The sequence below is a fragment of the Prionailurus viverrinus genome, chromosome C2, assembly GCF_022837055.1.
Source record: "Prionailurus viverrinus isolate Anna chromosome C2, UM_Priviv_1.0, whole genome shotgun sequence".
NCBI classification, from domain to species: Eukaryota; Metazoa; Chordata; class Mammalia; order Carnivora; family Felidae; genus Prionailurus; species Prionailurus viverrinus.
In genome coordinates, this window is record NC_062569.1 from 43896261 (window position 1) to 43909682 (window position 13422).

Here is a 13422-nt window from a genome sequence, read left to right on the forward strand (position 1 = left end):
ATTTTTAAGAGGGTACTTATCTTTTAAAGGTTCATAGTAAAATACTTAATTAAGAGATAAAAATATTATGGAGGTATATTTCTATTTCCTGGTCAAATGGCCATTTCCTTCTTTCTAAAAAATGTTTTAAGCAATATTTTCTTCAGTGAATGTTGAGTGACCTGTTACCATTTTTTTAATTTGTGTGTTGAAGTCTAAATATACATTAAAAGACCTTGGATTCCAAAGAAAGTTTGTTTCCAGCTCTTCTTGAAATAATCATGTTAGCCAGAGAAACTCCGCATAGTACAGCTGTCATGAGCCTGAGAAAAATTTATACTGAACATCATATGTAAAATCCTTACTGCCTCAAAACCCAGAATTTTCCCTGTAATAATGATAGTTCAAAGGGATTGGGAAATCATTTTTATTTTCCCTGATTGGACTTACCTGTCTCCCATTTTCATGTAAACTTCCTTTCCTGCATATTTTCATTGGCCCAATAAGCCCAGTGAATATATCTTTAGTGGGATCCACAGCAGAGTAATACATCTTAGATAGACAGACAGGGTCTTTGTAAGTGGGTCCCACTTCTTTGGGCACAGTCCATTCATAGGTAAATGTTTGTTGAGGTGCCACATGGGAGGCTGAAGGAGGCACACCTGTGAGAAGTGTCACAATGGAGAGGTTAAGTATGCTTTCTAATGTGGTCATTTGAGCCACAAAGTAGACTGGGTTTAGTCTAAGACAACCCACTTCTCAGTTCATTATTATGAATTAGAATGAAATCCTCCTTGAATAGAGTCCCACTTGTGCTCCTGTGCCAGGTCACGGATGGGTGTGATTTCCTTCAGGAAGCCTCCTCTTAACCAGTCTGCGATTGGTGCCTCTACGGTCTGAATGTTTGTGTCCTCCCAGAATTCACATATTGCAACCCTAACACCCCATGTGATAGTGTTAGAAGGTGGTACCTTTGGAGGGTGATCAAGGTAATCCTAAATGGGATTAGTGCCCTTATAATAGAGATCCCACATAGCTCCCTAATCCCTGCCACCTTGTGAAAATACAATGAGAAGTCTGAGACCCAGAAAAGGGTCTTCATCCAACCATGCTGGCTCCCTGATCTTGGATTTTCAGCATCCCGAAATGTGAAAGATAAATTTCTGTTGTGTATAAGCCTTTCAGTCTGTGGTATTTAGTTATAGCAGCCTGAAGAGACTAGGAGAGCCCCTGAGAATGTCCCCAGCACATTTAATGTTAGATTGTGGGTATTTCCCTGCCCCCATCCCAGCACCCAATGGAACTTAACCTTCCTGAAAGGCAAGCATTGTCTCTATATTTCTATTGGCTAGAGCAACACCTGAAAATAGGAGGTAATCCATACATTTTCTATTGAATGATACTGAACTGAAAATAATTTCAGAACTGAAAGGAAACTGCAGATGATCCGGTTCAAATCTCCTGATTGTATACTTGGGGAAAGTGAGGCCAGAAAGACTTAATAACTTGCCCACAGTCATACTGCAAGTGGTGACAAAGGCACTAGTCTTCTTCGGCCAGCCCTGACATATACAAATACCAAAATATGTGCATAAAATGGAATATTTTGTGTTATTAAAATGACATCAACATGCTTATGATGCTAAAGAAACAAGTTCAGTACAAAATTACAATGATAAGTATATTTATGTAACTGTGATCTCAACCACATTTAAAATATATAGGTACCCAGATGAAAGAGTACAGGAACTATACAAGAATATAATACGGTTGTCTGTAGAACTATAGATAACATTGTTGGCTATATCTTTTTATATTTTTCAAATATCCAAGTATTCATCTAATCTTATAATTGCAAGAACATTTTCAAATTTAAAAATCACCCAAGGAGTACTTCAGAAATGTATAACTGATGTAATCCTAATTAGTTACTAACAGCACTGTTAAAAATCATCCAATTAAGGCAGAACAAAATTCCATAAACCAATTGGAAATGGAAGGAGAAGAGGTTAACTTGCTTCCTGCCATGATGCCTAAAAATGATACATGAGCAGTTTCCTTGGAAGATCCTGCCTTCGGTTTTTGCAGGACAGTTTTCCCTGGTGACCAGCACAGTGGGTTCTTAAATATTGTTTGGTTACAGAATGTTGTACTCACTTCCACTTGAGGGGTTGTGATGTGAGGCATAGTAGGAGCCCTCATTGTCCTTACTGACTCTCACCCCAATGGGCTCAATACTGAGGGGATATGTTCCTTTGTTATGGAAAGTGACTCTGATCGTGTCTCCCACCTCTGCCCAAATGACAGGACCTAGGGACAAAGAGAACATTATTACCCTCCCTTGGTATATAACATACAGAGTACATAAGACAGTTGTTTTCTTTGGCTTATCCTCTGGCAGAAACCACTGGAAGCAACATTTTATTTGTGGGAAATGGAAAACCTAGTTTTTTAAAACTCCATTATCAATTTGACATGTCAAGGCTCGAAAGAGATGAGAAGGGTTTTTTGATTTGACTTTAGGTTAAGAAAATTTGTTACTGTTTTTATCCAAGTCAGTTCACCGGCTTTATACATCTACAAGAAACTATTCAGTGTGTATCTATACTCTTTTCATCTTCGTCTTCGTATGGCCAGATGGGTGACATTTGTCCCAAGAGTCAGGGGTGTTCTATAAACCTTGATCACCCTAAGAGGGTAAGTTAAATTGTCTTGGATGTGAAGAGTAACACTTTTGTGGATTTTTCTTCACCAAAATTAATATTATTACCAAATATAGAATAAAAACATAGATACATAGTTCATATTTTATGTAATATATAAGATGATATTGAGAGCTTTCCATTTGCTTTTCTGAGTTTTTATGTGTATTAACTCCTTTAATCTTTACAACACTTTTATGAGGTAAGGACTGTTATCATTATTACTGTTTCCATTTTACAGAGAGAAGGCAGAGCAGGCTGAGTACTTTCAAAGGTCACATGGTTAATAGGTGAGGAGTGAGGATAGTCTGAATCTAGACTTTGTATGTTCACCCATTATATTCTGCCTGAAAGCCTGAGCAAGAACAGGTCTCTGGGCTGTGGACACGGCTCTATGACAGAGGCAGTCTCTTTCATTAATAGCCTGGATTTTATTTCTAAGGAAGTGTACCTTCAGCTAAGAACAGAGGCTAACAGCTTTGTTGTCAATTTAAACCAAGTCATAAATACACAATTCTCCTTACCTCTTGAAGAAAAAAAACATCATTATTTGAAGCGAGCATAGTTTTTGGGGCACCTGGGTGGCGCAGTCGGTTAGGCGTCCGACTTCAGCCAGGTCACGATCTCGCGGTCCGTGAGTTCGAGCCCGGCGTCAGGCTCTGGGCTGATGGCTCAGAGCCTGGAGCCTGTTTCCGATTCTGTGTCCCCCTCTCTCTCTGCCCCTCCCCTGTTCATGCTCTGTCTCTCTCTGTCCCAAAAATAAATAAACGTTGAAAAAAAAATTAAAAAAAAAATGAAGCTAGCATAGTTTTTAACGATGAAGATTTACTATTGGTAATTTACATTGGAAAATTAATTAGCTGCTACATTTAACAGTTGAATGACCTTCCAGAACTCTAGTTTATACATAGAAATCATATTGCAGTTCTTGAAGTTTCTATTCTTTCTGAGGTTGGGTAGCCCAGGAGAAGAGTATAATAGTCATCGATACTCTGCATGGACTCACCCAGGATGCCAAGATGTTCCTCTTCAGGGCCCCTCTTCTTTTGATTTGTGAAGGAGGCATCTGTGTACTCACGATAAACCAGCTTTTTATAAGATCCTCCAATTCTTGTAGGACCTTGTTCAAAAAATACCTCTGAAGCACTGCCAAGAGAAAAAGGGTTTAACAGTGGAGTTGAAAACAAAACAGAAAGCAGGTATTCATATAGGATACTAACTGAAGAGAAAAATGATGACCAGTGCTCAGAGGTAATTATTATTCATTATTTATCAAATATCTAAAAAGAAGCAGATGGTACTAGGCACTTCACAGAAGGATGTTCAACTAAAGAGTGGAGACTCATGGTGTAGAGGTTTCACTTTTTCAAGTGAAGGGAAACAATTTTAAGATGGCTCGCGTCAACCCCTGATAGTTATTAGCTATGCTACGATAGTATCTTTTTAACAAATTATAAAAGGTTTAAAAATACAATAGCTAGCTTATTGCATATGAGCACCCACCAGGTACTTAGGAGCTTTCATTTATTATTTGAAACTCCCATAATAAGGTGGCAAAGTTGGCATTATTCTCCCCAGTTTACAAATGGAGAAATTATATCTCAGAGAGGTGTTTGACTTGCCAAAGTCATCCCATTCATCTCTTTTTCCATTTAACAAATGTAGAGGACACATGCTTTTTTTGCCAGGAACCTTGGTATGTGCTGATGGTATAACCATAAGCAAGCTGGACCCATCTCTGTCCACATGGACTTGACAGAGAAGACAGACTGTGAGCCAATCAATGTAATAACATTGATATTAATATCAATATTATTGATTAATTGCATGTGCAATTAACATGCAATAAGCACAGGGTGTTATGGAGCAGTTTGGGGGAAGTGGTAGGAAGAGGCTCCAAAGGCTTTCCAAAGAAAAGGATTTTTAAAAACTATCTAGAAGAGAAGTAGAGTTAAAAAGATGAAGTATAGGGGCACCTGGGTGGCTCAGTCTGTTAAGCAACTGACTTGGCTCAGGTCAGGATCTTGCAGTTCAGTTCGAGCCCTGCTGTGCTAACAGCTCAGAGCCTGGAGCCTGCTTGAGATTCTGTGTCTCCCTCTCTCTCTGCGCCCCCCTTCTCTCTCTCTCTCTTTTGTCAAAAATAATAAATAAACATTTGAAAAAAAGATGCAGTATAGGTTGGGGGGGGGGGAGAATGAGGTGGGTGTTTACAAAGAGGAAATAGCCTATGGGAAGACTCAGAGGAAAGAGTGAATATGTCATGTTTTAGAAAATATGACAGGAGCACAGTGTGCAGGGCAGGGCAAAAGAGAGAATGGGACAGAAGAGAGAGAATGAGGCTTGGAAAGATGGGGGGTGGACAGCAGGACCTTGCTAAAATTTCAGTACTCCATCCCAGAGCAGTGGGAAAGCTTTGAAATATGTAAACATTTAGCATTAGTGTTTTAAAAGGATCCCTCAGGTGAGGAAAAAATAGACACTTTTTGGAGATGTTTAGGATTTAGTGAGATAGTACTTGATGAGGAGAGGAGGAGGGAGTGGGGAAGTGTGGAGTCAATGACGGTACTCAGGTTTGGGGCTTCACTGATGGATGGATAATGATAGTATTCACAGAGAGGAGGAAATTCAGGTATACGGAGAAAACAATGATTCAGATGTCGACATGCTGATTTGGAGGGACCTCATCTAAGCAGGGTGTTTTTAAGCAATTAAAAATGCAAATCTGCAATTTACAAGAGCCTTCTGAGCTGGTGATACAGCTTTGGAGTCATTGCCTCTGGATGTCAGTGTAGATTGGGACTTAAATTTCTGCTTCAGGAATCAGAGACCTGGGTAGAGCCAGGCCCAGCTATTGGCCTGTCATGCATCATTGAGTAAGTTACTTAACCTTTCCAAGTAGATAGGTGACAAAGAAGGCATCTCTTAGGAGGTGATATTTGAGCAGAGACTTGAAACAGGGATGTGGCATAATTTCATCAACACTTTTGAAAGATCACTTTGGGTGCTTTATGGTGAATGGACAGTAGGAAAGGAAGACTGAGAAGGGAAGAATGGCTGGGAAGTTGTGGAACTCACTAGACACATACAGGGGTAGCTGCTGTACCCCAGGGGACGCTATTAAGAAAGTGAAAAGAAAACCTAATGAATGGGGGAAAATATTTGCAAACAATGTATCTGATAAGAGATTAATATCCAGAATATATAAAGAAGTCATATACTTTAACAACCACCACCAACAACAAAAACAAAGAACCCAACTCAACAACAGGAAAAGGACTTGAACAGACTTCTCCAAACACCAACAACATGAAAAGATACTGAATATCACTAGTCATCAGGAAAATGCAAATCAAAATCACAATAAGATACAGTTCCACACTCAAGAAGATGTCTATTGTTTTACAAATGGAAAATAAATATTGGTAAGTAGGTAGAGAAATTGGAACCCTTGTACATTACTGGTAAGCATGTAAAATGGTACAGCCACTGTGGAAAACAGTACGGCTCTTCCTCAAAAAATTAAAAATAGGATTGTCATAGGATTGAGCAATTCCATTCCTAAGTATGTACACAAAACAACTGAAAGCATGGATGTAAACAATACTTGTACTTTCAATGTTAATAGTTGCATTATTCACAATAGCCAAAAAGTAGAAGCAACCCAAATGTTCATCAACAGACTGATGGAAAAATAAAATGTGGTATATGCATACAGTGGAATATTATTCAGCCTTAAAGAGGAATGAGATTTTCATAGATGTTACAACATGGATGAGCCTTAAAAACATGCTAAGTGGAATAAGCCAGACAAAAAGGGACAAATACTGTTATTCCACTTGTAGTAAGTGCCTAGAAGAGGCAAATTCATGGAGACAGAAAGTAGAAGTTATCAGGGATTAGAGAGCTACTGTTTAATGGATACAGACTTTCTATTTAGAAAAATGAGAGTTCTGGAAACAGATAGTGTTGATTGTACAACCTTGTGAATGTACTTAATGCTGCCGGATTGCACAATGTTGTATTTTCATGAAAGAAAAGTAAATAAATTAACTAGTCTAATTATATTCAGTATTTTCTGAGGATTTTGTCAACTATCTGATAACTTTTTTATATCCATTTTTTCGTGGACTCAAAAGTCATATTTCTCAAACTTGGACTCATACCAAACACCTTAGTAAATATTTAGCAGTCTAGTTACTCACTTTCAGGTACCAATTAAAATGTTAATTGCTGAATCAGTTTTTTATGCTTCCTTCCTTTCTTTCTTTCTTTCTTTTCTTAGGGAGGCATACTTTGAAATAATAGTCCTTCTTCTGAATTACCTTCCAGGTGCTGTTAAATTTTCTTGGGTGAAGGTGTCTATTCCAGAGGGTGCGTAGTTCCAGATGATTTCCTCAGCAGCGATGTAGTAATGCCTGACATGTTTCCCAAGGATACTGTCCTCTGATGAAGGCTTGTTACAGTCTTGTACCTGGAAAAAGGCCTGCAGACCAGCTGAAAATCACATGGAAGGAGACACTGGTTAATGGAGCCAATGTTTCTCCCTCCTATTGCCTTGTAAACACCGCTGATGAAATGACAGATGGAAACTGAAGAAATAGACAGCTAGAAACAATATTAAAAATGATAGTAAACAGTTGTAAATAAATTACTGATGGAAAATTTGAGCAGTAAAACTTCCCCTTATGGCACAGAGAAGAGATATTAAGCCCTAGTATTTTTAAAAAAATATTGTACCAATCTTTGTGGGTTTCACTTGGGATGTCTTTCGATGAGAAACAAAAAAGGACACATTAAAAGACAAGTAATAAAGAGAGACTTTGCCGTATTTTAAGGGACGGGGTGGAGTGGAGAAGGGGGAATAGAATGAGCATATATTATTACTGTTCTTGGACAAAACAAAATGGTTATGTACCTGCTGTTCTGGGTCTTCTGAGACCAAGGTGACATTTAATAGTGAGATTATATTTGAAGGTCAGAGTAACATGCCAAAAGACCCAGATTAAAGCTAGTTTCTTCAGGAGATCACTATTACAAACTAGTATTTTTCAAGAACAAGGAATGTTCTTATGTTGAAGAGATGAACGAGGTATTTAGCAAGTTAAACCAAGGAGTAGCTGGACTCAAAGAACAAAGTTGGTTGTGTCTGATAGAACCAAATTAAAACAAACAACAAACAAACTACTTTTCAGCACAGTATATAAATCTTCTGGTGTTTACAATATTGTGTATTTTACAAAGCAAAGAAGTTGTATATACTTCTCAGCGTATACCTATACTTTTAGGACAGAAGAGTAATTCAGGGCCAGTTATGCTTTTTCTCAAATTAATATATTTTCATATTTCATTATTTTGTAAAATTCTAGTCTTTCAGTTTTTTTTATTATATTATGATGCATACCATCATAAGAATAAAATTAAATTACCAGTTCAAAGCTCAGATTATTCTAAAGATATTTAACTTTTAGATTCTTTTAAAAAAATTTTATTTACTTTTAGATTCTGATTCCCAGTTATCACCCCATTAGTAGTGTAACAGATACATGACTCTTTTTTTGGCCGAAAGCTCATTTCAGGTAAAGATGCCTTACCTTTCAGGTGGTTTAGATTCTGACAGCTAAGCATCCATTCTCCAGGACTCTGGGCCACCATAAAAGCTTCAAAGAGGGTAGCAGGAAAGAGATTGACTGTATCAATACGGTAGCCCTTATTTGTCAATACTTGGCCGTGGAAGAAAGCTGAGTGCACATCAATTTCATTACCCATGCCAAAAAGATACCATTTTACTTTGTCTTCTGCACACATGGAGAGTCCTGGGAGACTTCCAAAAGTATATCCATTCACAGCTGTAAGTCAAGATCAGAGATTGTGATTAAAAACATTGGTGCCTGGGATGGTAATAGTTATCTCTATAGAAATAAATATCAATTTGGATTGGAAAATACCTGGCACATGTACTGCTATTCCTTCCTCTGTACCTACATCAGACATTGCTAATCAATCATAGCACTCTTATTTTGGACCTGAATCCAGTCTCAGGATTTTTGTCAACACATTAGCAGATGAACACAATGAAGATGAAACCTATTTTTTCTCTGTTATAAGCTATACACATTAGCTGTGCAGCTGTGTATTAGTATGTGTATATGGGTATTTGTAAATATAATGTATGCATATATATGTGCATATATACAAAATGTACACACGTAGAGTAAATTTTAGAAAGACTGAAGGTTATTTCATAATCAATCACATATCATGTTGATAGTGGTAATATTAATTTCAATTTTTTCTTTTTGCATGTTAGGACTTTGCTGATTTTCTGCAGTGAACATGAATTCCTTGTGTCATAAGAACACAAGGAAAGCTTTTTTCTTTTTTTAGAGATTATAAGTCAAAATTGGAAGAGATGTGACGGCGAAAAGAAGAAATCCAGGGGAAGGATAGTAAGGACCAGTAAAAGAGCCACAAAGACCTAAAAATTCGAAGGCAGAATGGCCCAAGACGCTTTAAAGAAACCTAGGCGGACTTTAATACTCCACTTACAACAATGGATAGATCATCCAGACACAGAATCAATAAAGAAACAAGGGCTCTGGATGATACATTGGATCAGATGGACTTGACAGATATATTTAGAACTCTGCATCCCAAAGCAAAAGAATATACTTTCTTCTCAAGTGCACATGGAACATTCTCCAAGATAGATCACATAATGGGTCACAAAACAGCCCTTCATAAGTATACAAGAATTGAGATCATACCATGCACACTTTCAGACCACAATGCTATGAAACTTGAAATCAACCACAGGAAAAAGTCTGGAAAACCTCCAAAAGCATGGAGGTTAAAGAACATCCTACTAAAGAAGAGTGGGTCAACCAGGCAATTAGAGAAGAAATTTAAAAAATATATGGATACAAATGAAAATGAAAATACAACAATCCAAATGCTTTGGGATGCAGCAAAGGCAGTCCTGGGAGGAAAATACATTGCAATCCAGACCTATCTTAAGAAACAAGAAAAATCACAAATACAAAATCTAAGAGTACACCTAAAGGAAATAGAAGCAGAGCAGCAAAGACACTCCAAATCCAGCAGAATAAGAGAAATAATAAATATCAGAGCAGAAACAAATATAGAATCTAAAAAAACAGTAGAGAAGATCAATGAAACCAAGAGTTGGTTTCTCGAAAAAATAACAAAATTGATAAACCTCTAGCCAGGCTTCTCAAAAAGAGAAGGGGGAGGACCCAAATAGATAAAATCATGAATGAAAATGGAATTATTACAACCAATCCCTCAGAAATACAAGCAATTATCAGGGAATGCTATGAAAAATTATATGCCAAAATGTTGGGGAAGATGGTGGTGTAGGAGGATGCTGGGCTCACGGCGTCCTGAGGATCACTTAGATTCCACCCACACCTGCCTAAATAACCCAGAAAACTGCCAGAAGACTAGCAGAACGGATTCTCCAGAGCCAAGCGTAGATGAGAGGCTCACGGAAGAGAGTAGGAAGGGTGGAGAGGCAGTGTGTTCTACACGGACTGCTGGGAGGGAGCCGGGGTGGATGGGCAGCCCGCTGGCAAAGCAGAGCCCCCGAGTCTCGCTTGCAAAAGCAGAGGGGCCGGACAGAGTGTGTTCTGACAGCAAGCGGGACTTAACATCTGGAAGGTTATAAGTTAACAGCTCTGCTCGGAGAACGGGAGGGCTGGAGGACAACGGGAGAGAGAGTTGTTGAGCCCTGGACGACAGAGCTCAGTTTGGCGGGGAACAAAGGCGCTCACCAGCGCCATCTCCCTCGCCCATCCCCCAGCCAAAATCCCGAAGGGAACCAGTTCCTGCCAGGGAACTTGTTTGCTCCAGGCAAACACCCAACACTGTGCTTCTGTGGATCCATCCCTCTGGCGGGTCTGACTCCCTCCCGGTGCCACAGGGCCCCTCCCGAAGCAGATCTCTGAAGGAAAAGTGAGATGAGCCTGCCCCTCCCACCCCTGTGCACCTTGCCCATCCACCCCAGCTAATACGCCAGATCTCCAGCACCACAAGCCTGGCAGTGTGCAAGTAGCCCAGATGGGCCACGCCACCCCACAGTGAATCCCGCCCCTAGGAGAGGGGAAGAGAAGGCACACACCAGTCTGACTGTGGCCCCAGTGGTGGGTTGGGGGCAGACATCAGGTCTGACTTTGGCCCCGCCCACCAACACAAGTTATTCAAGACAGCACAGGGGAAGTGCCCAGCAGTCCCACACCACTCCGGGGACTATCCAAAATGACAAAATGGAAGAATTCCCCTCAAAAGAAACTCCAGGAAATAGCGACAGCTAATGAACTGATCAAAAATGATTTAAACAATATAACAGAAAGTGAATTTAGAATAATAGTCATAAAATTAATTGCTAGGCTTGAAAACAGTATAGAGGACAGCAGAGAATCTCTTGCTACAGAGATCAAGGGACTAAGGAACAGCCAGGAGGAGATAAAAAAAAATGCTATTAATGAGTTGCAAAATAAAATGGAGACTACCACAGCTTGGATTGAAGAGGCGGAGGAGAGAATAGGTGAACTAGAAGATAAAATTATGGAAAAAGAAGAAGCTGAGAAAAAGATAAAAAAATCCAGGAGTATGAGGAGAAAATTAGAGAACTAAGTGATGCACTAAAGAGAAATAATCTACGTATAATTGGTATTCCAGAGGAGGAAGAGAGAGGGAAAGGTGCTGAAGGTGTACTTGAAGAAATCATAGCTGAGAACTTTCCTGATCTGGGGAAGGAAAAAGGCATTGAAATCCAAGAGGCACAGAGAACTCCCTTCAGATGTAACTTGAATCGATCTTCTGCATGACATATCATAGTGAAACTGGCAAAATACAAGGATAAAGAGAAAATTCTGAAAGCAGCTAGGGATAAATGTGATCTAACATATAAAGGGAGACCGATAAGACTCGTGGCAGATCTCACTACTGAAACTTGGCAGGCCAGAAAGGAATGGCAGGAAGTCTTCAACGTAATGAACAGAAAAAAATATGCAGCCGAGAATCCTTTATCCAGCAAATCTGTCATTTAGAATAGAAGGAGAGATAAAGGTCTTCCCAAACAAAAACTGAAGGAATTCATCACCACTAAACCGGCCCTATAAGAGATCCTAAGGGGGATCCTGTGAGACAAAGTACTAGAGACATTGCTACAAGCATGAAACCTACATACATCACAATGACTCTAAACCCATATCTTTCTATAATAACACTGAATGTAAATGGACTAAATGCACCAACCAAAAGACATAGGGTATCAGAATGGATAAAAAAATAAGACCCATCTATTTGCTGTCTATAAGAGACTCATTTTAGACCTGAGGACACTTTCAGATTGAAAGTGAGGGGACGGAGAACTATCTATCATGCTACTGGAAGTCAAAAGAAAGCTGGAGTAGCCATACTTATATCAGACAAACTAGACTTTAAATTAAAGGCTGTAACAAGAGATGAATAAGGGCATTATATAATCATTACAGGGTCTATCCTCCAAGAAGAACTAACAATTATAAATGTCTATCACCAAATACAGGAGCCCCCAAATATATAAAACAATGACTCACAAACATAAGCAACCTTATTGACAAAAATGTGGTAATTGCAGGGGACTTTAATACTCCACTAACAGCAATGGATAGATCATCTAGACACATGGTCAATAAAGAAACAAGGACCCTGAATGATTATTGGATCAGATGGACTTGACAGATATATTTACAACTCTGCATGCCAAAGCAACAGAATATATTATTGGATCAGATGGACTTGACAGATATATGTACAACTCTGCATCGCAAAGCAAAAGAATATACTTTCTTCTCGAGTGCACATGGAACATTCTCCAAGATAGATCACATAATGGGTCACAAAACAGCCCTTCATAAGTATACAAGAATTGAGATCATACCATGCACACTTTCAGACCACAATGCTATGAAACTTGAAATCAACCACAGGAAAAAGTCTGGAAAACCTCCAAAAGCATGGAGGTTAAAGAATACCCTACTAAAGAAGAGTGGGTCAACCAGACAATTAGAGAAGAAATTAAAAAATATATGGAAACATACGAAAATGAAAATACAACAATCCAAACGCTTTGGGATGCAGCGAAGGCAGTCCTGAGAGGAAAATACATTGCAATCCAGGCCTATCTCAAGAAACAAGAAAAATCTCAAATACAAAATCTAACAGCACACCTAAAGGAAATAGAAGCAGAACAGCAAAGACACCCCAAACCCAGCAGAAGAGAAATAAAAAATATCAGAGCAGAAACAAACAATATAGAATCTAAAAATCTGTAGAGCAGATCAATGGAACCAAGAGTTGGTTTTTTGAAAAAAATAAACAAAATTGATAAACCTCTAGTCAGGCTTCTCAAAAAGAAAAGGGAGATGACCCAAACAGATATAATCATGAATGAAAATGAAATTATTACAACCAATCCCTCAGAAATACAAGCAATTGTCAGGGAATAACATTAAAAATTATATGCCAACAAACTGGACAACCTGGAAGAAATGGACAAATTCCTAAGAACCCACACACTTCCAAAACTCAAACAGGAAGAAATAGAAAATTTGAACAGACCCATAACCAGTGAAGAAATTGAATCAGTTATCAAAAATCTCCCAACAAATAAGAGTCCAGGACCGGATGGTTTCCCAGGGGAATTCTACCAGACATTTAAAGCAGAGATAATACCTAT

General features: G+C 38.8%; 1 protein-coding gene across 3 annotated transcripts in view; it reads right to left on the minus strand.

Moving 5' to 3' along the window:
* The window catches only part of CP (ceruloplasmin), a 72719-nt gene that overhangs the window by 44583 nt on the left and 14714 nt on the right, over positions 1-13422 (minus strand). For all 3 annotated transcript variants that reach the window (XM_047874527.1, XM_047874528.1, XM_047874529.1), the window contains exons 5-9: positions 8273-8527; positions 7004-7175; positions 3688-3827; positions 2137-2289; positions 430-641 (exon numbers count right to left, since the gene is read on the minus strand). In XM_047874527.1, the coding sequence (XP_047730483.1) occupies positions 430-641; positions 2137-2289; positions 3688-3827; positions 7004-7175; positions 8273-8527 (932 nt within the window). The remainder of the gene's footprint in view (positions 1-429; positions 642-2136; positions 2290-3687; positions 3828-7003; positions 7176-8272; positions 8528-13422) is intronic.